At 48.4% G+C, this 23624-nt stretch overlaps 2 protein-coding genes across 5 annotated transcripts in view; one reads left to right on the forward strand and one right to left on the reverse strand.

Moving 5' to 3' along the window:
* The window catches only part of ARL3 (ADP ribosylation factor like GTPase 3), a 36383-nt gene extending 34799 nt beyond the window's left edge, over nucleotides 1-1584 (reverse strand). Inside the window, exon 1 of the mRNA XM_027593975.2 lies at nucleotides 1186-1584. Coding sequence (XP_027449776.2) covers nucleotides 1186-1569 — 384 coding nt within the window. The 5' untranslated portion in view covers nucleotides 1570-1584. The remainder of the gene's footprint in view (nucleotides 1-1185) is intronic.
* Nucleotides 1497-22942, forward strand: SFXN2 (sideroflexin 2). 4 transcript variants are annotated; one of them, XR_003519909.1, is made up of 13 exons: nucleotides 1497-1620; nucleotides 12869-13053; nucleotides 13224-13394; nucleotides 14638-14736; nucleotides 15708-15783; nucleotides 16092-16177; nucleotides 17431-17491; nucleotides 17860-17926; nucleotides 18661-18710; nucleotides 19045-19094; nucleotides 19952-20049; nucleotides 20815-20862; nucleotides 21680-21771. XR_003519909.1 is itself a non-coding variant. In XM_027593942.1 (12 exons), the coding sequence occupies exons 2-12, from the start codon at nucleotides 12893-12895 to the stop codon at nucleotides 21777-21779; spliced, it is 969 nt and encodes a 322-aa protein (XP_027449743.1). In that variant the 5' UTR covers nucleotides 1497-1620; nucleotides 12869-12892; the 3' UTR covers nucleotides 21780-22942. The 4 variants fall into 4 exon arrangements, 3 of the variants coding, with proteins under 3 accessions (XP_027449743.1, XP_027449762.1, XP_027449752.1); XM_027593942.1 differs by lacking the exon at nucleotides 19952-20049 and having other exon boundaries at nucleotides 21680-22942; XM_027593951.1 differs by lacking the exon at nucleotides 19952-20049 and having other exon boundaries at nucleotides 1506-1599; nucleotides 21680-22942.
* Nucleotides 22943-23624: the final 682 nt, after the last annotated feature.

Below are 23624 nucleotides of genomic sequence, written 5' to 3' on the forward strand. Positions count from 1 at the left end.
TATCAAAATTTACTCATTGGATAATCTGACCAAAGGTGCATGCATTTTTTTTTCCTTGCAGACATCTAGTCTTTTTTTCATAAATTAATGGACGTGGGGTGGGGAAGTAACTAAGTTTGAGTGCCTGGCTCTGTGCAGTTGGTAAGCCAGCCAACCTATTCTAAATGCTTCAAAGTCAATTTTGCTTTGACTTGCTCTAAAACTACTCAATTCCATTTCAATACCCTCCAACTAACTGCACAGAAATCAACAAGGAACAGCGTGTCAACGGTCAAATCTGTCTCACATCATAATTCACAACTTGGGAAAGCTTTAATTAAGTCTGACAGAGAAAAGCCAATTGATAGCCACTCTAGTTTTAATTTCCCATTCTTTTTAGTTTGGAGATCCCAAGGTGAGATTAAGATCTTTGGTTCTGGTGTGGTCATATGTAAAAGGTTGCAAGAGGTTTGAAATGAAATACTAAGGACTGGGCAGCAAATTTGCCTCCATCAATATGGATTAAATGTTGAAGGGAAAATCGGTCATCACCAACAACCAGATTTACAGAACTCTCAGCAAATAAATAACTCGTTGCTGCCACGCAAACACCAAGACGGCGTAAAATCCACCAGGCATCCCTTACAAGCGGTACCTCTTTGTGTCCTGGGATTTACACCCCTCCCCCCAGAGGCCCGCACTTCTCGAGGAAGAGGAGAGGTAGGCTACCATCTCCCCTAGTACCGCGAAAATGACCTCAAAGACAGTAGCGCTGACCCTTCTCCCCAATTCTGGCCGGACCCCGGTGGACCCACTTTCCAGCGGTACCGGAAGGCCGATTCCTTAGGAAGATCTAAGCCTGCATGCGGAGGCTGCTTTCCGCAGTTATTCGGCTCCGCCCTCGCCTCAGTCCCTAGTAATGATGAAACCCCGGCTCTGTACCGGGATAGCCACGCAACCTTTCAGCCCCTTCCCCTAGCTTTGGACCCGCTGCAAGCCCCGCCTTCCTCCCCAGGCCCAGGTCTCCTTCCAAGGGCCCACCTTCGGGATTCCCCGCTGCCCCCCGAAACCAATCCAGAACCCAGAGTGCAGGTTGAGCGCCGTCCCATTCCCTCCTTGGCTTCAAGCGCAGTGGCCCGACCTGGACCTGAGGACGGGAGTGGGGTGACCGGCCAGCTCCAGAGGGGCCCGGGCCCCCACACTCACCATCCTCCCGCCGAGTCCCTCCTCCTCCTCCTCCTCCTCCTCCTCCTCCTGCCTCCCCGTTACCAGGGGCAACTTCTGCGGCACCGCCCCCGACGTCCCTCGCACGCACAGCGGAGAAGCAAAGCAGCCGTACGGGGCGGGGTCCAGCTCCGCTTTCCCCAAAGTGCGCAAGCGCGCCAAAGTGCCCGCCCACTGCGCAGGCGGGCTGCTGGAGCGACTGGAGCCGGCTGCCGGCTGGTAGAGACCCGGCGAAAGGTTAAAGCTCGCCCACGTGGCTGGTGGGCTCCGCCCAGCCTGTGATTGGTCGGGAAGGAGCAGAGCAGGGGCGCGGCGAGGGGCGGTTCCCGCGCCGAGGCCGCAGGTTACTACAGGCCGGGCTTCCATCGCAGGGTACTTCTGTTGGCAGTTGTCTCAGTACGTTCTTCCCGGGACCAGGTAAGGGGTCTTGGGAGGAGGCCACTTACCACACCTTCTTCTAGACCCCACGTTCCCGGAGGGAGTTTGGATTTATGTCCTGACTGCCGAGGCAGGGCTGCTGCGGGGGCTTGGGCTTCCACCTGCTGTAGCCACGTGGCGCGAATAGTGGCCGGGGGCTGCCCAGGGACCGCTCCCTTATTGTCCCCGGCGCTATAAGGCCCAGCTGAGGGGTGAGGGGCGTTATGGGCTGTGCATCCATCTCCACATTTCGGTGTTAGAGTGCAGGATGGAGGAGTCCCGGTGGTGGGAGGCTGCTTGTTGGGAGGGCAAGAGGCAGCCTGGGAACTGGCCCTGAACACTGAGGTGAGCAGACAGCAGGGGTGAAAGGCGTTTTGGAATGGCCGGGTTTTGCTAAGCAACGTTGGACCGGATAGTGCACTGTCTGCAGCCCCAGAGGAGGCAAAAACGGGCCTGCACTTACAGGCAAGCGAGAGCGAAAGGGATTCTGGGTGGGTTGAGAGGCGCTACCTCCCACCCGACCCATGGTGAGAACAGGTAGAAGAGTTAATCACGTATGTGCCAGGTCCTGTTCTAGATTCTGGAGGCGCAGCAGGGGACAACATCTGCCCTCATGGAAATTACTTCTTGGTGGAATGCTTTTCACACAAGATTTCATTTCATTCTCACAGCCCTAGAAATTGGTTCTAAGCGATATGGAGTCGGGACTTGAACCAGTTCTGACTCTGGAGCAAGTGATTTTAACACTATTGTGTTGTCTAAGTAGGAGGAACAGAACGGCTTATATTTGTGCTTTAAACTCAGAACTTTTTAACAGTTGGTAAAGTGTTGGCACTGATGATAAACCTGTTTGCAGTTATGTGTGTGCCTTTTACCTCCTTCATTGGGTTCTTGTGAGGATTATGTGAATTATTATATGTCAGGTACCTAAGATATTGCCTGGCACATGGAAAGTGCTACATGGGATTTAGCTATTATTATTATTATTATTTTTTAAAGATTTTATTATTTGACAGAGAGAGAAAGCACAAGCAGGTGGAATAGAGGCAGAGAGAGAGGGAGAAGCAGACTCCCCTACTGAATAGGGAGCCTGATGCAGGGCTCGATCCCAGGACCCCAAGATCATGACCTGAGCCGAAGGCAGTTGCTTAACCAACTGAACCACCCAGGCCCCCCAGGATTTAGCTATTATTGCTTCATCTAGGTTTTGGGGCTTTGCCGCTCTTCCTACCAGCAGCCTTTCCAGTCTACTTAACATCACTGGAACGAAGGTGGATTTTTCCTGAATGGTCCTTAGCTATTTATGCATTCAACTAAAGTGTGTTTTTAAACATCTGCTCGTGGCATACCTGCTTCAGATCCTTGGAAAGAAAACTCAGTTCAGAACCTTGATTAAGTAGATGCAAGATGAATGGTTAATTCAGAGCGTGCACTCCTACAATCCGCCCGTCTCTAGCCTGTTGTTTCTTTTGTGAAAAAGGAAGGGCAGACTTCTCTTTCTGAGTTATCTGGTGTCTAACATCATGGTTGCCTTGGAGTCACAGGAGTGTACCTGGGCCTGCTTGTATAATTATTAGTCTCATTGTCCAACTTTCTCTAGGCAGCCTTGGCACCAACCCTTGCCTATCTCAGGTGGTCTTTGTGTTTGATCTTCTTGAGTCTGGCTGCCTTGATCTTCCTCTGATGCAAGTACCAGTGATGATGTTTTGCTTTTCTTCCTACCTGGGGATACAAACAGGGAAATCTTGAGTACTTTTCCCCTTTGCAAGAGGATACCCAGAGGGAGTTTGGAAGCCTGTTCTCTGATACTGTTTGCCAGAGAAAATCAGCTCTGTTCTTTTTTAAGTAAACTGTATCCCCAGCGTGGGGCTTGAGCTCAGACCCCAACATCAAGAATTGCATGGTCTACCAACTGAGACAGTCAGGTGCCCCAAAACTCAGTTCTCTCTAAGAAGGATGACTTCAGGAGAGGTAATAGGTTGTTTCATTTTTTTTCCCCTCTTTTCTCTCTCTCTCTCTCTCTCTCTTTTTTTTTAAAGATTCCGTTCATTTATTTGACAGAGAGAGACACAGCGAGAGAGGGAACACAAGCAGGGGGAGTGGGAGAAGGAGAAGCAGGCTTTCCGTGGAGCAGGGAGGCTGATGTGGGGCTCGATCCCAGGACCCTGGGACCTTGACCCGAGCCGAAGGCAGACACTTAACAACTGAGCCACCCAGGCGCCCCTCTCTTTTCTCTTTTTTCCCACTTCCTCTCTTCCTTCCTTCCTCCCTCTCTTCCTCTCTCTCTCTCTCTCTTTCTTTTGGCCTGTAGTAGATGGAGGACCCATCTAGGTGACCCTGAGCCTTGTGACCTGGGGAGAAGAGGCCCTGGCTATTGTCAGATTGTTGGACGGCTGGACAGGACTGGAGCTGTGGTTAGGGCAGAGTTGTGTGTAATGTTCAGTATCCTGGTTCAATCGATGTGAATCTTTCTAAGCATCAGTTTCCTCTTCTCTAAATTGAGATCTTGGATCCCTCACATCTTTGAGCTGTGATATTCTCCAGTCCTCAGAGCAAGGGAATTATTGGTCAGTCATCTGTTTGATTTCCAGCTCCCCCCTTGTTCCCAGTAGTGGAACCATATTCTTCCAGAACTGAGGCCACCCTGGACATGGTAGTGACCTCTTTAGTGAATACTAGATGCGGCTCATGTGGGAAGAGGGAGAATAACTGTTCTAGAGAAAACCTAGAGACGAGATTGAACTCAGTACAGGAGGGGAGACCATTTGCAGCTTCGGGACCCAAAGCCTGCCCTTACTTCTGTAACCAAGACAGGTTCTGAGTTTGACTTGAAAGAGAGATGTCCTTGATGCCCAGGGAGCTCAAGAGTAAGATGAAATGCATTTCAGGCAGGCAGTAAGTATTTTTAGAAGACTTGGGAGGGCTACAGCACCAACCTTATAATTGGCCGGGGGAGGCCAACTTTATACAAATAACTGTATGTAACAAGAAAGTGATGATTACAAAGCCGAGTGTGTTGCAAATGAGGATAGGATGCTGAGAGTATATGACAGAAGGGTTTGAGTTTGCCCTGAAGGAGTCATGGAACTGTGCCCATTGGGGGGCAGCAGATGTGGGGGGAAATATTTTAGACATAGAATAGAATTTAGATTTCTTTTTGACCTTATGTTTTTGCTTTTGTTTTTTTTTTTTTCTTTAGATTTTGTTTATTTGAGAGTGCACATGCGTGTGTGCGCGAGAAGAGAGCGAGAATGAGCAGGGTGGAGGGAGGGGGCCTAACCTGACGTGGGGCTCCATCTCAGGACCCTGGGATCATGACCCAAGCCGAAGGCAGTTGCTTAACCAACTGAGCCATCCAGGCGCCCCTGGCCTTATGTTTTATGTAAGAGAGGGACTGGGCAACTCATATGCTGACCTTGGCAATGAGGGGAAAGTTTCTTGAATAGTTTAGCAAACGATTATGCCTTCATGGTAGAAGTACTTCCATTACGAAAGGTAGAGGACTTTCCAGTGTTGGGTTGAGGGTGGAAAGAGATGTCTAAGGACAGGTTGTGTGTGTTTGGGGAAGGAAGGAAGCATAGCATGTTCGGGGCACCTGGGTGGGTCATTCGGTGAAATATCTGCTTTCAGCTCAGGTCATCATCCCAGGGTCTTAGGATTGAGCCCTGCTTCAGGCTCCCTGCTCAATGGGGAGCCTGCTTCTCCCTTTGCCCCTCCCCCTGGCTTGTGCGCACGTGCACGCTCTCTCTCTCTCTCAAATAAATAAATAAAATCTTAAAAAAAAAAAAAAGGCAGCATAGCATGTTCTGTTGAACTTTCTCCAGCAGAGGGGCTGGAACCCCAGCTTGGGACTCTGTAACCCAAGACAGTGTGTGATCTGCCAGCCAGGCCAACAACTCCTTTTAGCCCCATGTAGAGCCAGGGAAGGTAAACTCTTGCCTGTCTCCCACTCCTGGGTTCAGTTGTGACTGCATGAAATAGCTTTGGTCTTTGAACCAGCCTGTAGGACGCTGAGTCAGCCTGTCCCCAGAGGACAAGCCCAGAGCCTTCCCGTGGGCTTTGTGGCAGAGTGAGAGAGGCAGAAGACTAGCAGTGGACACTCGCTGTCTGGCTTCTGACTTCTTCAGAGGTTGCCGTTCAGTGGTGGCCTCAGGGCCAGGGGAGGGTGCCATGAGAACTCCAGGGGAGGCCTCCCCTTCTCTCCTGGCTCAGCATGTCACTTTGCTGAAGTCTCTCCCACCTCAAGAAAAAAATCTAAAAATTGACCATCTCTCTCTTGACTGCATTTGTTGGCTCCTCATGCCTCCTCTGTCTCTGGTGATTCTTTCTCATCTATTTGGGCTTCCTTTTTTGGGGGGCTGGCCTCTTACATGTGGTGGTTTTCAGGCTATGTCCTCAGCACTTTATTTTTCCCATTCTGTGTGTTCTCACTGGAAAACTTTCTCTTAACCTACCTTGATGCCGCCGACTCATTGTTTTACTTCTAACCCAGATCTCTGTACTTTCTTTTAAGCCTAAATATCCATTTGCTGACAAACTGGACCTCTTATTCAGCATATACTTGAATTCTTGTGCAAGCACTGGGGTGGAGGAAAATGGACACAGTCCCTGGGTCCAAGGAGCTTATGACCTAGAGGGGAAGGTAGGCATTCATTAAAATAAAAGCACAGAGTGTTAGAACGAACTGGCACAGCTCTGAAGAAAAAGTACAGAGCCAAGAGCACCTGATCTGGTGGTCGGGGAGAGAGAGGGGCCAAGAGTCCTTCAAAGGATTCCCTGAAGAAAGGTTTAAGCCAAGATCTGAAGGATGAGGAGGTGCTTCCTTGCAAGTAACTCTAGATTGTCCTGGAGAGCAAAAGGCTACTTACTGAGGGGGAGGGTGGAGCCCTGATGTTACGTGCTAATACATCTGCTTTTCAGGCTGCTATTTATTCTGAGGTGGCTTTGCTGTGGCCTCTTGCAACTACAGTGGCCCATTTGGCTCTATTGAGGTGGGAGTCTCGGTTAGAATTCTCCTTTCATTTTACCACTACTTAATATAAAACTTAAAATTTTTTTAAATTTATTTATTTGTCAGAGAAAGAGAGAGAGAGAGAGCGCACAAGCAGGGGGAGCAGCAGGCTCCCTGCAGAGCAAGGAGTCCAATGCAGGACTTGATCCCAGGACCCTGGGATCATGACCCGAGCCGAAGGCAGACTCTTAACGGACTGAGCCACCCAGGCGTCCCTATAAAACTTTAGGTTTCCTTTCCCTCATACTCAAATATTGGCTTTGTTTGCTCAATTCTCTGAGTGTTTTTGGATTTTGGTGATGACATAACTCAAGATGACTGATTAAATCTTACTCCAGCTGTGCCTATATATGAAAAATCCTCAGTTAGGGTGACATTTTTCAAGGAAAAAAAAATGACGTAGTAGTAGAAGGTTGAGAGTTAAATTTGAGAATTATTCCTTAAGAAAAGGGAGGCGGGATGAGTAGGTGTTAGTGAAGAGGGGAAGGAACAGTATTCTGGACAGGGAATGGCATTTGTAAAGGACCTGAGACAGGTGGCGGCCTATTGCATTTAAGAAAGGTCCATGGTATTTGAAACTCAACACATGGAAGATCCAACTCCCTGTTTTCTCTCTTAAAGCCTATTTTTCTATATTACTTGTCTCTGCACAATTATGGCCCAAGTCAGAAACCCCGGGTATCACCCTAGATACTTGTGATGTGTCAATTTAGCTAGGCCAAACAACCGCCCGTATGCTCCCAGTTAGAGTGGGCAAGGAGCAAGAAACAGCTGTTCCTAGCACACACACCTCCCACCGATTTGATCAAACACGAATTTAGGCACCATGGTGAAGGGATTTTGCAAATGTAATTAAGTCCTAATTCGTTAGTTTTGAGTTAATCTAAGGGGGGATTATCCTGGGTGGCCTGATTTAATCAGATGGAATCCCTTTAAAAGAAGGCTAGGCATCCCCTGGGGTCACAAACTCTGGCCATTGCTGGGCCCTCCTTCCCTCCCCAGGATCATCCCTTGGTAACTGCCTTCCCTGCTGGTTTCAGGCTTGCTTAGTCAACTCCCACAATTGTGGAAGTCAATTTGCTAATTCCTTGTACTAAATCCATTTTTTTTTAAAGATTTTATTTATTTATTTGAGACAGAGAGAGACACAGCAAGAGAGGGAACACAAGCAGGGGGAGTGGGAGAGGGAGAAGCAGGCTTCCCGCTGAGCAGGGACCCCGTTGTGGGGCTCGGTCATGACCTAAGCCGAAGGCAGACGCTTAACAACTGAGCCACCCAGGCGCCCTACTAAATCCATTTTTATATATTTATCAATATTCGAATATATATAAAGGATATATATATCCTATTGATTCTGCGTCTGTGCTTGAACCCTAATAGAGTATTCTTCCTATAACCAATCACTACGTAAATCCCAAGATTCTGCTGCTTTAAAAGTTTCTGTCTTTTGGTCCCTCCTCTCTGTTCCTGTGCATCTGGGTTCATGTGCATCATGAGCCCCATCTCTTCTTGCCTGGATTACTGAAATTCCCATCCAGCTGATGTCTCTGCATCCTCTGAGGTCCTACCACACCGAGTTTATTTTCATGTCATTGCCTAGAGTTTTCTTTCTAAACGACACATCTGATCTTGTCACTCTGCCTAAAATCTTTTAATGGCTTCCCAAAATTCTCAGGCAAAAAATCAAAACCCTTAGCTTTTTTTTAAAAGATTTTGTTTTTTTATTATGTTTTTAAAGATTTATTTATTAGAGAGAGAGTGTGCATGCACAGGGGCAAGAGAGGGAGAGAGAGAATCTCAAGCATACTCCCTGCTGAGTGTGGAGCTGGATATGGGGCTCGATCTCACAACCCTGAGATCATGACCTGAGCTGAAACCGAGTTGGACGCTTAACTGACTGAGCCACCTAGGCGCCCCTTTCCTTAATTTTCTTTGTCTTTATTTTCTGCAGTTTGAAATATAATATAATATGATTAGATGTAGATTAAAAAATTTAATTCCAGTATAGTTAGCATATGGTGTTATATAAGTTTCAGGTGTAAAATATAGTGATTCAACAATTCTATACATTTCTCATTGCTCATCATGGTAAGTGTACTATTAATCCCCTTTACCTGTTTCACCCATCCCCCTGCCCACCTCCCCTCAGGTAACCATCAGTTTGTTCTCTGTAATTGAGTCTGTTTTTTTTTTTTTTAAGATTTTATTTATTTATTTGAGAGAGAGAGAGAGTGGGTGCACAAGCGGGGAGAGGGGCAGAGGGAGAGGGAGAAGCAGACTCACTGCTGAGCAGAGAGCCGGACGCAGGGCTTGATTCCAGGACCCTGGGATCATGACCTGAGCGGAAGGCAGATGCTTAAATGACTGAAGCACCCAGGCGCCCCAAGTCTGTTTTTTTTGTTTATCTTTTTTTCTTTGTTCGTTTGTTTTGTTTTTTAAATTCCACATGTGGGTGGACTCATATGGTATTTGTCTTTCTCTGACTGACTTGGTTCACTTAGCATTGTACTCTCTAGATCCATCTATGTTGTTGCAAATGGCAAGATTTCATTGTATGTATATGCCACATCCTTTTTTTTAAAGATTTTATTTATTTATTTGACACAGAGAGAGAGAGAGCACAAGCAGGGGGAGCAGCAGGCAGAGGGAGAAGCAGGCTCCCCGCCGAGCAGGGAGCCCAATGCAGGACTCGATCCCAGGACCCTGGGATCATGACCTGAGCTGAAGGGAGACGCTTAACCGACTGAGCCACCCAGGCACCCCTATGCCACATCCTTTTTATCCATTCATCTATCCATGGATACTTGTGCTGCTTCCATATTTTGGCTATTATAAATAATGCTGCAGTAAACATAGGGGTGCATATATCTTCTTGAGTTAGTGTTTTCATATTCTTTGGGTAAATACCCAGTAGTGGAATTACTGGATCATATGGTAATTCCGTTTTTAATTTTTTGAGTAACCTCCATACTGTTTTCCACAGTGACTGTACTAGTTTGCATTCCCATCTAGGTGTAGATTTTTTGGTAGTTATCCTTCTTGGTGTTCTCTGAGCCTTCTGGACTTCGGGTTTGGTGTCTGATTTTTTTATTTTCTATTTTTTAATTTATTTTTAAGATTTTATTTATTTATTTGACAGAGACACAGTGAGAGAGGGAACACAAGCAGAGGGAGTGTGAGAGGGAGAAGCAGGCTTCCCGCGGAGCAGGGAGCCTAATGTGGGGCTCGATCCCAGGACCCTGGGATCATGACCTGAGCCGAAGGCAGACGCTTAACAACTGAGCCACCCAGGCGCCCCTTTGTCATTAGTTTTAGAAAATTCTCAGTCATTATTGCTTTAAATATTTCTTCTGTTCCCTTTCCTCTTCTTCTGGCATTCCCATTATGTACATGTTACACCTAATGTAATTGCCCCAAGGTTCTTGGGTTTTCTATTCTGTTTTTTTTTCTTTCATTTTTCTTTACTTTTCAGTCTGGGAATTTTCTATTGACACATATTTAAGCTCATGGAACTTTTTCTTTGGCCATGTCCAGTCTACTGATGAACCCATCAAAGGCATTCTTCATTTCTGTTACAGAAGTTATTTTTAAGACCTTATCTATTTTTTATTAGAGAGAGAGAGAGAGAATGAGCATGAGCAGGGGGAGGAACAGAGGGAGAGGCAGAAGCAGACTCCCCGCCAAGCACAGAGCCCAACATGAAGCTTGATCCCAGGACCCTGAGATCATTACCTGAGCCAAAGTCAGATGTCAGATGTCTCACAGAGCCACCCAGGTGCCCCCAGAATTTTTTTTTTTTATTTCCAGCATTTCCTTTTGATTCTTCTTAGAGATTCTATCTCTGCTTACATTATCCATCTGTTCTAGCATGTTGTCCACTTTCCCATTGGAGTCCTTAGCAAATTGATCATAGTTATTTAAATTCCTGTCTGATAATTCCAAAATCTCTGCCATCTGGTTCTGACACTTGTGCTCTCTTCAAACTATGTTTTTGCCATTTAGTATGCCTTGTAATCTTTTGTTGAAAGCCAGATGTGTGTGCAATTTTACCTTTATCTGGGGAGATGTTAGTTGTATTTACTGTTTGCTGAAGCTGTAGGTGTCAGAGTTAACATTTTCTTTGGTGTCCTCGTTTTTGTCTCTCCTGTTGTCTTTGGGTTTCTAGAGCCTTCTTAATAAGGTCTGAAACTTGCAATTCTTTCTGTTGTTCAGTTCTCCGTGTTACCACATAGGAGCAATGTACCACCTGCAGTGGTCAAGTGTGAGGGAGGAGACAGTGTTCTATAGTCCTGTGATTAGTTCTCAGTCTCTGAGTGAGCCTGTGCCCCTGAACCTTCAAAAGTGCTTCTCAGGCTCTTCTTATCCACTTCAAACGAGATAGGAAGGTTGGAAAGGGCTGGTCTTGGGTATTTACCTTTTCCCAAGTCATTTAGGTTCTAGTAAAACCCAAAATGGTTAGGCTCTGGTAAAACAGGCTCTTTTGAGGGTGGGTCTTGTTAGGAAGAACAGAGGGCTCTGGGTGTACTTCAAAATGACTACTTTTCCCATCTCCCTGTTAGAAGTACTAGGGGATTTTTCTCTCATCTTCACCCTGAGAGCCTGGTGGCCTCTTGAAGGTGAACTCAAAAGTGCGCCCCCACACTCAAGGTTGAATCCCCTTGGAATATTTAATTTGCAAGCTTTTCACACTGAGCTTCCAGCAATTTGTCAATTATAATTTAAGTTTTCCAATGGTACTTGCCTAGTGGAGGGCTTCTTTTCCCAGTAAGCTGTCATTCTCTGTACTTGTATGTCTCTCCAGGCTTGGGGGCTGTGGTTTGCCCTGTGACCTCAGTTCACTGATGGGTCTAAGAAGAGTTGTTGATTTTTAGTTTGTTCAGCTTTTTTTCTTCTTGCAAGGACAGCAGTGACAGTTTTCAAGCTCCTTACATGTCCGACCTGCTTTAGTTTTTCAAGACATGGATTCCAGAACCCAGTTAGAGGCAAGAGTTCTCAAGTAAGTCAGGCAGAATTAAAATTCTGGGTTTGTCACTGGCTAATGCTTGTGTGACTTGGTAAAGTTATTTATCTGTGCCTTGGTTTTCTCATCCATAAAATGGGGTTAAAGGGTATTTATTTTATAGCACTGATGCAAAGATGAATTCAGAAAATGCACATCAAGCCCCAAGCAAAATGTATAGCATAGAATCAAAGCTCAGTAAGTGTTAGCTATGATCGTCATTATCTGGTCCCCATGAACCCTGTGTACGGTCAATGCTGGCTTTTCTTTTTTTTGGCCTGGGACACCTCTCCTCTATCTATCTACCTTCTACCCACCCTTCAGAACATTGTTTATTTTTTGTTTTCACAAAGCATTTTCAGAATCCGTCATCCGTTTTAGATAAGGGGACTGTATAATTATCATCCAAATCAGGACACTTTTGAGAGTGGAAAGGGGTGCTATTAATAATTACCCCAGGACAGCAGCCCCAGGGAAACTGGGAGATCTGGTCATCTCACTTTTAGATGCCTCTTCTCTGGTTTTCCACTGCCTCCAGTGCATGTCCACATCACTGTTCACGCCGCTGTTCTTGTTGCTGCACTTGTCTTTTACCCCCCATTCTGTAACTCCCTGAGGGCAGGCGTGGTGCCTCACTCACCGCCATGGTCTGGGGTCTCTCACAGGGCCGCGTGCACATTCGCACACGCACACACACACACACTCACACCGAAATGATGAGTGTGATCTTGCCTTGTTCATTTCCACCTTTTTCTGTAATTGTTTCTACCTCGGATGTGATCCATGCCTCCTGCCTCCTTCAGATAAATAAATCTATCTCTTACGGCTCACATTCCATCTCTTCTGGGCAGCCCCCTTTTCTTACTGTGCTCCCCCATCTCTGCTTTCTCTCGTCTCCTGGACTTACTCTTTGCTGTATGTATTCTCTTCTGTTCTCCAGGTGGGCTCTTCTTCCCCAGTTACACTCAGCTCGCCAAGGACAGGCACTGTGTTATCCCCTTTTCCGGGTCTCCCACAGCGTGATCAAGCACAGGGCTGGCTGCCAGCAGGCACGCAGGAAACCCATGTTGGTGTCTGGTTGCTCAGGCTGCTGCCCATTCACTGGGGCCTTCCCAAGCCTGGTCAGATGATGCCAGTGCCTGCTGAAAGCGAGCATCCTACAGCCGCTCGGGGCGCTCGGGGCGTCAGGGCAGACTTTGGTTTGGGGGATCATCCTCATTTTCTCTCTGTTCCTTAAGTCCACAGCTTTGTGTAGGAGCAAGATGGAGGCTGATCTGTCTGGCTTTAACATCGATGCCCCCCGTTGGGACCAGTGCACTTTCCCGGGACGGGTGAAACACTTCTTCAATATCACAGACCCGCGCACCATCCTGGTCCCAGATCGGGAGCTGGACTGGGCCAAGGGGATGGTAGAGAAGAGCAGGTGAGCAGCGAGGGGAAGGGACTGGAGGTGGTGGGGCCACATGGGTGGGTGCCCTGGGGAGGAGGTGGGAACTGAATGTGGGGAATGGGCAGAGCTCTCAGGCAGGAGGGAGCAGGATGACTTGGAGCAAGGGGCCTGGGACGTAACTCTCTGTTGTCCTGGGGTGGCAGAATGGGGGTTGTGCCCCCGGGTACCCAAGTGGAGCAGCTGTTGTACGCCAAGAAGCTGTATGACTCAGCCTTCCACCCTGACACCGGGGAGAAGATGAACGTCATTGGGCGGATGTCCTTCCAGGTCCCCGGCGGCATGATCATCACGGGCTTCATGCTCCAATTCTACAGGTAGAGCCAGGGGGAAGGCGGTGGGCAGTGTGGCCGCTTAGGTCTGCCAGGCACGGAGCCCTATGGTGATGTGGTAAGAGCCATCTTTATTGACCCCTTACCCAATACCAGGCACTGTGCTAAATTCTTTGCATGGATTTAATCTCCTCATCAACCCTACGGAGGTACTATTGTCATCTCCATTTTATAGGTGAAGAACTGAGGTTCTAGAGATGTTACGTAACCTGCCCAGGTTCACACAGCCAGGAAATACGGGTGCCTGGAGGTTAACTGAGGCAGTTGTCTCCAGAACTCTCAATGAATAAGCCATCCTAATTCCTTCTTTAGAAAGTACTTATTCAACAATGAAATTTTCATGTATTTTTATTTTTAAATCTATTTTATTTATTTATTTTTGGCAGAGAGAGAGAGAGAGTACATGAGTAGGGGAGGGGGTGTGGCAGCAGGGAGGGGCAGAGGGAGAGGGAGAGAGAAAATCCAAAGCAGGCTCCACACCCAGTGCAGAGCCCAATCTGGGGATTCGATCTCACGACCCTGAGATCCTGAGCTGAGCCAAAATCAAGAGTCAGACACTTAACCGACTGAGCCGGTCAGGTGCCCCTAATGTATTTTTATTATGTAACGTCCTAGTAAAAAATACAGGAAGATGACCTCCCACCCCACCCCACTCCCCAGCTACCCCTAAAATAGAAAGACCCTTTCAGCTTAGCAGGGAGAGAATAAACTTTCTCTGTAGCTGCTGGATATTTTACTCTTCCCCCTTCCTCTCTTCTCTGCTCCGCTTCCCAATGCATCCATTTGTCCAGTTATTGAGTCAGGCCTCGGGCCAGGTGTTGGGAATATAAAGACTAAGCCCCTCCCCTCAAGGAACTTCCAGTGTTGTTGAGCAGACCAACCAGTAAGCAGTTGTAGTCCAGCTTGCTAAGTGGTAAATCGGAGGGAAAGTATGGGGTTGTGAGAGCAGGGAGCAGAGAATGACTCACTGTTCCAGGAAGGGCAGGGGAAGGGTTAGGAAGGTTCCAAAGAAGAAGTGACCTCTCAACAGAGCAGGATTTAGCCATGTATGGAAGGATGTGGATGTGTAGATATTCCAGGCAGAGTGACCGGCCTGTGCAAAATCCCCAGTGTATGAAATAGCATGGGAACAGTTTGGGGAACATCAGGCTGTCTGGTTTGACTGGTGTGCCCCAAGCCCTCCCTTCATTGGACTCTTCTCTGCCTCTCTGGGCCTCCCTTATGGTAGGACGATGCCAGCGGTGATCTTCTGGCAGTGGGTGAACCAGTCCTTCAATGCCTTAGTCAACTATACCAACAGGAATGCAGCTTCCCCCACGTCTGTCAGGTAGGAGACTTGAACCCCAGGCTGTCCATGTGGCTCTGGAGCAGGTCGCCGTCCTCTTGCCTCCAGGGGAAATCACCCTTCTAAAGGGTTCTTGGGCTGTCTTCTCCGGGTGAGACTTGTATGGCGCTGGTGACCAAGTCCCCCTTTTTAGGGTTTGCAAGTATTTTCTGAGGCTAACTAGGACAATATCATCCTAGACCAATTCGAATTTTATTCATTCATTCGTTCTCAAGTATTTCTTCTTTTTTTTTTAAGATTTTATTTATTTATTTATTTATTTATTTATTTATTTGAGAGAGATTGAGCACGCATGAGCAGGGTGCAGGGGAGCAGAGGCAGAGGGAGAAACAGGTTCCCTGCTGAGCAGAGACCCTGATGCTGGGCTAAATCCCAGGACCCCGAGATCATGACCTGAACCAAAGGCAGATGCTTAACTGACTGAGCCACCCAGGCGCCCCTCAGCTATTTCCTGAGTAGGTATTAAGTGCCAGGCATGGTTCTAGGGTCCTTGTCCTTGTGGAATTTAAGGTCTTTTAAGCAAACAAGCACCATAATCTTAGGTTGCGACTGCTACCCTTAAGGAAACAAACAGGTGACAAGATAGCAAAAAGCAGAGGGGCATCTGTGTGGATGGGCTGGTTGGGGAAGTCTTTTTCTGTGGAGCCCACCTTTCAGCTGATTTCTGAAGGGTAAGGATTTAGCTTACGGAAGAATTCCCCTGATAGGGAGCAGCAACAGGCCAAGGTTCTGATGCAGAAAAGAGTTTGGTGTGTTTAAAGTACTGAAAGGAGGTCGAAGGGGCTGGAGCATTGTGTGTGTGTTTAGGAGGGGGACTGTCACAAGATGAGACAGGTGAAGTTTCAGGCATGAAGCCTCATCAAAGCCTCATTTCCGGACTTTCTCAATCAAGCCATGGTCTTGCCCTCAGCCGGCAGGGCTCCCCACTCCCAAGCGTGTCTCTCCTCCACTAGGCAGATGGCCCTTTCCTACATCACAGCCACAACCACTGCGGTGGCCACTGCTGTGGGCATGAACATGTTGACGAAGGTACTGTCTGGGGCTGCTGTGGGCAGGGTGACCACTAGGGGGCAGCAAAGTCCTGGGGAAAACATCCCCCAGGCCTGGCGTTGCCCTTCTTTGGGTGAGTCGGGTATGGCCACGGCCCAGCCAACTAGGGGGAAATGTAGCAGAGCTATCCCCAGGTTGGTCTTTCTCAGGTCTCTGAGGGAATTTGGGTTCTTAGACCAAGTGTCTGGATACGTGGCAGTAGCGAGATCTGTTTTCTTATTTTGTAGTTCTTAAGCCCCCTCCCCTCCCATCTTCCAGTGAGCCCTGTTGTTCCCTTCCCCCAACAGAGAGCTCCACCCCTGGTGGGCCGCTGGGTGCCCTTTGCCGCTGTGGCGGCTGCTAACTGTGCCAACATCCCAATGATGCGACAGCAGTGAGTATGGGGATCCCCTTTCCTCCCTACAAACCACAAGGTTAGTGGGTCAAGGGCAGGAAACCAAGACAGTGAGTGGGTGGCTTCTGGGGACTGATGTGGGTATGGGGAGGGCTGCTGGGCTACACTTCTGAAGGGTTCCAAAGGACAGTTTGCTCCAAGGGTGATGGCCGCAGGAGTGGCAGGTGACTTAAGTTTCATCTGTGATGAGTGTTGTGGGAGTCATTGTTTGGATGGTGTGGGATGGCAGGGAGTAGGGTGGACCTTTGAGGGTTTATATGAGATCATGTCCTTTCAACTGCAACTGTATGTAAGTTGTGAACTCTGCCTACTTCCAAAGCCCTGGGGATGGCTTACAGAATGAAATGTAGCAGAGCGAGGTGTCCAAAGATAGAACAGAGCCAAGAAGCTTTGAAAGAAGCCAGAGGAGTAGATAGATGTTTTCCAGGCACCCGGCTCTAAGCTTTGTAGCAGGAAAGGTAAAAGGAGAAACCCGTGTGTCTTGCAGTTCTTGTTTTTTGGCTAGAGAAAGCATAGCTGTTCCCCTCTTGTCAAACCTAATGATGTAGTATACCTCACGCTCTCCTGATAGTGCCTGGGAGGTATCACGTGCTGCCTAAGTGTTCGCTGTTACTGCTCCTGTCATCCGCATCGCCTTCATCACGTCACCAGTATATCCGAGCCACAACGTCTTGGGACCGTTAGCAAATGGGAACTTGTCACAACAGCCCTTGCAGAAGGAGCACACCACCAGAATAGTCATGCATACACATTATTCCTCTCCTCTTTCCCTCCCCTGTCCAGGTGCTCCTTCCTGACCAATGAAGGAGCCCTCGCCACCCACCTGGTCTGGGGTTGAGTGCTGTCAGGCGTGGACCAAGCACTTTGCAGGCATTGTCCCCTTTAATCCTCACCAATCCTATGAAGTGGGTGCCATGATTAGCCCCATTTTGCAGATGAGGATAACTGAGTCTTTAGAAGGATCAGGGAATTTGCTCAAGTTCAGAAACATACTCTGCCGTTTCAGGATTCAACCTAGGCAGTCTGAGCCCAGGCCTAGCTCTCTTAGCCATGGCCCTAGATCACTTCTGAGATACCACTCACTGGAATGCACAAGGAAGATCAAAGGGCCAGGCTGCAGGAGCTGGCTTCCTAGAGCTTGAGTGCGCTGACCTTGGTCCCCTGGTGTGTCCCATCGTTGGCGGGCTTCCAGCACCCCTTTCCCAAGTCCAGCAACTCCTGTCTATGTTTAGGGAACTCATCCAGGGCATCTGCGTGAAGGACAGGAATCACAATGAGATCGGTCATTCCCGGGTGAGCAGAGGCATCCCTTTGGGGTGGGAGGAGGGAATTCTGTCTTATACCCTGCCCTGTTCTTAGTAGTCAGAGCAGGCCCGGGTTCTGTTATAGGATCCCCCTGATTCCATTCTCATTCCCCTTGATTTCCCTACATTTCTTGTTCAGAACAGGCTTGTCATATCTTTTCTCCATCATTTCTGGTCCTGAAACCATAAAAGCCTAGCTAGGTGAGAGAGGGTTGGGTGAGGACACAGCCTCTGGTGGATCCATCCCTTCCCCTTTACCAGCTCAGACTTGACCCTGACCCTTGACCCCACCCTCTGGTGTAGCCCATGGATACTGGATAAGGTCATTCCTGACAACTTACTCTTTTCTGCCCTTAGAGAGCTGCAGCCATAGGCATCACCCAAGTGGTTATTTCTCGGATCACCATGGCAGCCCCTGGCATGAGTAAGATAGAGAAGCCCTCCCGTCCCGGGGGACCCTGGAACATGTCCTGGAGGCCTCAGCCACATTTAGCTTTTGCGGGGGCGAGGGGGGGCAGCCTCTACAGCCAAGCTTCTCAAACTGGCTTTTCCCACCACAAAAAAAAAAATGATAATTCTGTGATGCGAGAGAGATTGTAGCTAATGCTACAGTGGTAATCAGATTACAATGTATAAATGTATCAACTCCACATGTTTTATATCTTACATCTACATAGTGCTGAACGCAGAAACTCATGAGAGAACCACACTGTAGTTCTGGGAACATCAGTTAATTAAGTTCTTTTCATTCCACAAATATTCCTTAAGTACCTTCAGTGTGCTGGACACAGTGCAGGGTGCCAGGAAGACAGTGGTAAAGAAAATAAATCCCCTGCTCTGGTTTTGCTCCTAGCAGGGGTATGTTACAGAGTAGGATACGAAACTTTTTTGCATGAGCCTTCAAAGATTTGAACTTTGAGAAGGATGCTTTGGGCCTGCGGTACATGTCCTATTATAGGTGTGCAGGTGGAAAAGTCTGGGAAGCACCCTTCTGCTAGGACTTGGGGGACAGGTGGGGGTGGCCATGCCTACATAGTCTTCCATTCCAAAAGTGTTTTCTGGAACTTCAGGGGAGGTGGGTCCCTGATCTGATTTTGGAGAGGGGTCTTGGGAAGAGTCTGACAGCCCTCCTCCCTGCTTCTCCCTGGTCTCTTCCAGTCTTGCTCCCAGTCATCATGGAAAGGCTGGAGAAGCTGCATTTCATGAAGGTGAGTGAGGTCCTCTTTTGCATCTTCCTTGCCCAGAGCCCCCAGCCATACCCACACTTCAGAGCTCCCGATCCTCCTCCTCCCCTCTAGTTACTGGCCTTCGTCTCGCTCAAGTAGGGCCTGTGCCAGTCCCCACCGGCTGCCCGCTTTAGATGCCATGGCCGCTTGCTTGGCGTCATCTGCAGAGAGCAAGAGGGGCCCCCTCCTCCTCCCCTTCACGGCTAGGAGTTTTGTGCCTGTGGGTGTCTAGCTGGCCGATCAGAGATAGGGCCAGCGTGGAATTCGTGTTAGGATCTCTAAGTCTCATGTGGGTCTTTCCTTCGATTTTGTGCAGAAAGTCAAGGTCCTGCACGGCCCATTGCAAGTTCTGCTGTCTGGCTGCTTGTGAGTAACGTGTTTTCTTGGTTGGGTTCTGTGGTAGCTGGGGCCCCTAAGACCCGTCTTCTTGTGTTGCCCATGTTGGAGAACATGTACTCTTTTCCCTGACTTCCATAGTGCCTGAGCTCAGGACGCCCATGGGCCATCTGGAGAGTTCTCGCCCCATCTTTGTTGAGGGCATCAGGCTGGGTAGGCATTGCGCACATCCGCATGGAGAGCGGAGTGCTTGGGCGCCCTCCTATCCCGGCTTGTCCTCTGACCTTCAGACTAGAGAAGAGACGAAAACCACAATACAGCCCCACCACAAAAAAGACATGATCATTCTAGGGGTGCTCGGCTGGCTCAGTTGGTAGGGCATGGGACTCTTGATCTCAGGGTTGTGAGTTCGAGCCCCATGTTGGGGGTAGAGATTACTTAAAAATAAAAAATTAAAAAAAAACAATAACAATAAAGAAAGAAATGATAATTCTTTGACAGTGGCAGAGGTGTTAGCTGATGGCGCAGTAGTCCCATGGCAGCGTATCGCTCTATCAGATCAGCAGGCTGTATGCCTAACCTGTTCACGATGCTGTGCACCCTCTATATCTCAGTGTAAATAAACTAACAAATAAATAAATACGCTGAGACGTACAAAACATGAGGGGACAGCCCAGGGCTGTCAAGCGTCCCAACCTTGCACAAAAGGAAAACACCACAAGTCACGGCAGCGTGCTTCGGTGCCCGCCAGCGACTGGCCACGTCCTAGCAGCAGTCACACTTTGCGAGGCCACGGGGCTAATGACAGCAGTAACCACCAACACGTGTGGAGTGTGTCCTGTGTGTCCCCACTGTGCTCATGCTGCACATCTATCATTTCACTTAAGCCCCTCAGCCCCGGAGGTCTAGGTCCTGTCATAATCTCCTTCTACGCAGAGGAACCCGAGGCTTAGTGAGAGGAGACTTGCCCAAGGCTCTGTAGCTCGTAAGTGCTGGAGTTGAGGTCAGTGCCCTAGCAGTCTCACACGCCACGCTGCCTTCTGCCAACTGAGTCATCACTGCATGAGTGGTTCCCCCGGGCTGAGCGCCATCCCTGGGCCACTTCCTCTGAGCCTCGTGGCAGCCCTGCACACTAGGCACTCTGCTGGCTCAGGGCTCACTCGCCCGAGATCACACAGCGAGTGAGTAGCCGAGCTGGGATCCGAAGCCTGGTCTGTCAGATTCCCATGTGCTGTAAGAGAGGGCCCTGGCCCCGAAGCATCCGAGGACCTTAGAAATGCTCTCAAGCCCTTCCCCAAGCCTCCTGCATCAGCGTCGCTTTTTAATGAGCTCCTTGAGCTGCTAGTGTTTGCAGTGAGGTTGGAGAAGCTGCCCTGTTCTGTTGTCCCCCAGCCCAGGGTTCGTGGCCGCGGGGGCTGGACCTTGACTTTAATACCCCTTACTGCTTGGTGCTTTTGCTCTTTAGGCTGCTACTTGCACACCCAGTGCCTTTGTTATCTTCACCTGCTTGAAGGATGGGGGGATGGGGGTGAGGAACGGGAGGTGGAGGGGGGCCGATTTCATGCCATGCCAGAATGAATATCCTGCACTGAGAGACCAGGCGGGGAGTTGCAGGGAGGGGAGCCATGGGGCAGCAGGGAAGGCAGGATAGTGAATGGGCATCTCCCTACTTCCTTCGGGGGGCTCAGAGATGGGTGTGAGCAGGCCTGTGGGGAGATGCCCCTCACGCTTTGTTTCTCCTTTCTTCCAGCCTCATCTTCATGGTACCAGTGGCTTGTGGGCTCTTCCCACAGAGATGGTAAGAGTTCTTTGTGCCTCACTTTACCAAATGCCCTGTCCCTGCTCTCCCTGACCTGCCTGCTTTCCTGAAGGAGACAAGGAGGGGCAGGAAGCGCAGCATTTGTCCAAGGACAAATACCTATCAGCCTAAACTCTGGGCCTCTTAACCCTGGGTGAATGGTAAACCAAAACAGATCTCTAAGGGGCGGAGGGATGAGTTGCTCCTTCCCAGTGGAGTAAGGGCTGCCCTGGAGAGAAGTGGGGGAGCAACAAGAGACTTTCTGTTCCTGCTGCTTAGGTTATTAGGTACATCCTCCCTCGCTGGATCTGGTCCTTGAAATTGAACAGAGGGATAGGTACTTATTCTGGCTTGTGTTTGCTTGGGGACGGATGACTTGGACCTCTCTACTTCCCTTGTATGCCCTGGCAGGGAAGGGGTATGTGGAGCAATGATGGAAAAGGGAAACAAAGCATCAGACTGCGGGAGGGGAGAGGACGAGCTCCAGGAGACCAGGTGCAGCTTGGATGTACACCAAGAAGGTGCCAGGTTCCCCTGCCTTCATACTTGTATTTCAGTGTTATCTGCAGACATCTCCTGTGTTCCAAGCACTGTGCTTATAATCTTACAGAGAAGATGGAAGTTTAGCACCAGAGAGAATGAAGTTAGGCCTGAGTAGCAGTAAAAACAACACATTATGTTGTACAGAGCCCATTCGTTCTGATGGAAAAATCAGGAAGGGCTTCTTGGAGGTGGCATCTGAGTTGGATTTTATCTGATGGTACTTTGCTACTTGTCCAGTTGGCAGGCTCATAATCCCCTTATTTTCTCTTCTCAGTGAACTGTCAGTTTCTTATCTGGAACCAGAACTCCACGACACCATCAAGGCCAAGTATGGAGAACTTGTGCCTTATGTCTACTTCAATAAGGGCCTCTAAATGCCCCATCCCAGCAAGGACTAGTCTATACCCATATTCACCTTCCTTAGCTGCCTTGTACACCTGTGCCCTCATTTCTTTGCCAACAGGGCCTAAAGGTCAGGGTGGATTTGGGGGGTGGGGAGCCTCATGTTTTTTTACCCAGGTATGGGTTATTGGACTCCAGGGGATAAAAGTGAGCAAGGGGAGGAAAGACCAAGTCTTTTATCTGCCTCCGCCCCCCCGCCCCAACCACCATCCCCTGGGGACCGGGAGCTGAGACTTCCTGAGGGAGAAGTTGCTGGAACCTGGGGGAGATAATCAAGCAAACCATTTGGAAAAATTAGGAAATCTTTGGAATTCTAATTCTGGCCAGGACTGGGGAGGAGCCCCTGGGATAAAGGGAAGCTCCCAGCCCTGTTTCTTCTTCCCTTCCTCCTCATCTTGTCTCATGCTACAGAACGTTTTGCCCCTGCAATTCTAGCTAACTCAGGAAGGGAGAGGGAAGAAGTCTGTTGTCACCTTGGGGCTCTTCTCCATTCTTCCCCATATTCCTCTCCAGTGCCCCCTTATCAGAGTGTCTTTGGGAGTGCTGCTAAACTTGGGTTGATCAAGCACCCACGAGTTCTTAGTGCTAAAAAAAAAGGCCACTGCATGAGGCAGCAAAGTTTCATGGTGCTCTAAGCCCTGTGACACTGACTTTGTTCTCCTGTGCTAAAATCATGTCTGATTTTACATCTCTGTGTTTAAAAGATAAATCCACTAACTGTGAGTAAAAATCATATATGTAGATATTAACAACACATTTTAATGGGTGTATTTTCCTAGCTCCCTCCCTTCCTCAGCCCATTGGGTTAAACACCAAAGACTGGTGCGTACTGAATAGGAAAGGGGAGTTTTATTTAGATACCTCTGAGAATTAATCAGTCAGGACCAAAGAGCCTTAAAGGACACACAGCAAAGTACAGCCATTTGCCGTTCCCATCTTGGCTGCTCTAGGTGATTTTTCAGGCTCGGGCCGGGGGGGCATGGAAGGAGACCATTGTGGCTTACCTGGGATCAATGTTTGTATTGAGTTCTGTCTAGTAGAATTTACTGACGATTCAAAGGATATCACTGTGAATCAAATAAATTTCTTGAAAAAGCACAATGAACTGTCTGCAGACTGAGTTAATAAAGCCTGGATGAAAAGCAGGATCTGGTCTTATTTTGGCCTTGGTATGGAAGAGGTTACCACAACAATAAAGGGAACCTGTCTGACGCCTGGAGGCCATTGTTGATTTCCCTTACTACAGAGGAAAAATCCACCTGTCTTTACTGGACACTCCAGAATGGGAACTGTTGTTTTAGAGCAGGAGTTGACAAACCGTGGCTCAAGGGTCCCAATCCACCTGCTACCCTTTTTTGTGTGCCTGGCAACTAAGAATGTTTTATATTCTTAAAGGGTAAAAAAGAAGAAAAAAAAAAACAATATGTGACAGAGACTCCCATGTATGTGGCATGCAAAACAAAATATTTGCTCTATTCCCCTACTCTGGAGCAGTGGTTTTTAGAACATGTGTCAGAGTCATGTGGATGGGTTAAAACACAGATTGTGGGTCTAGTTATGTCTCCTGAGGCAAGGGAAACAAAAGCAAAAATAAACTATTGGTACTACATCAAAATAAAAAGCTTCTGCACAGCCAAAGAAACAACAAAACTAAATTACTTAATGAGAGAAGATATTTGCAAATGACATCTGATAAAGGGTTAGTATCCAAAATATATAAAGAACTTATTACAACTCTACACACAAAAAAAGCAAATAATCCAATTTAAAAATGAACAGAAAAGGCGTACTGTTTGGTTCTGTTGGTAGAGCATGTG

The sequence above is a fragment of the Zalophus californianus genome, chromosome 15 (assembly GCF_009762305.2).
Source record: "Zalophus californianus isolate mZalCal1 chromosome 15, mZalCal1.pri.v2, whole genome shotgun sequence".
Classification (NCBI taxonomy): Eukaryota; Metazoa; Chordata; class Mammalia; order Carnivora; family Otariidae; genus Zalophus; species Zalophus californianus.

Excerpts from the sequence above, each read along its gene's own strand:
- SFXN2 (XM_027593942.1), top strand. The coding sequence starts at position 12,893 with ATGGAGGCTGATCTGTCTGGCTTTAACATCGATGCCCCCCGTTGGGAC. Across the intron at positions 15,784-16,091 it reads GCATGAACATGTTGACGAAG|AGAGCTCCACCCCTGGTGGG; the intron begins GTACTGTCTGGG and ends TTCCCCCAACAG. Across the intron at positions 18,711-19,044 it reads AGAAGCTGCATTTCATGAAG|AAAGTCAAGGTCCTGCACGG; the intron begins GTGAGTGAGGTC and ends GATTTTGTGCAG.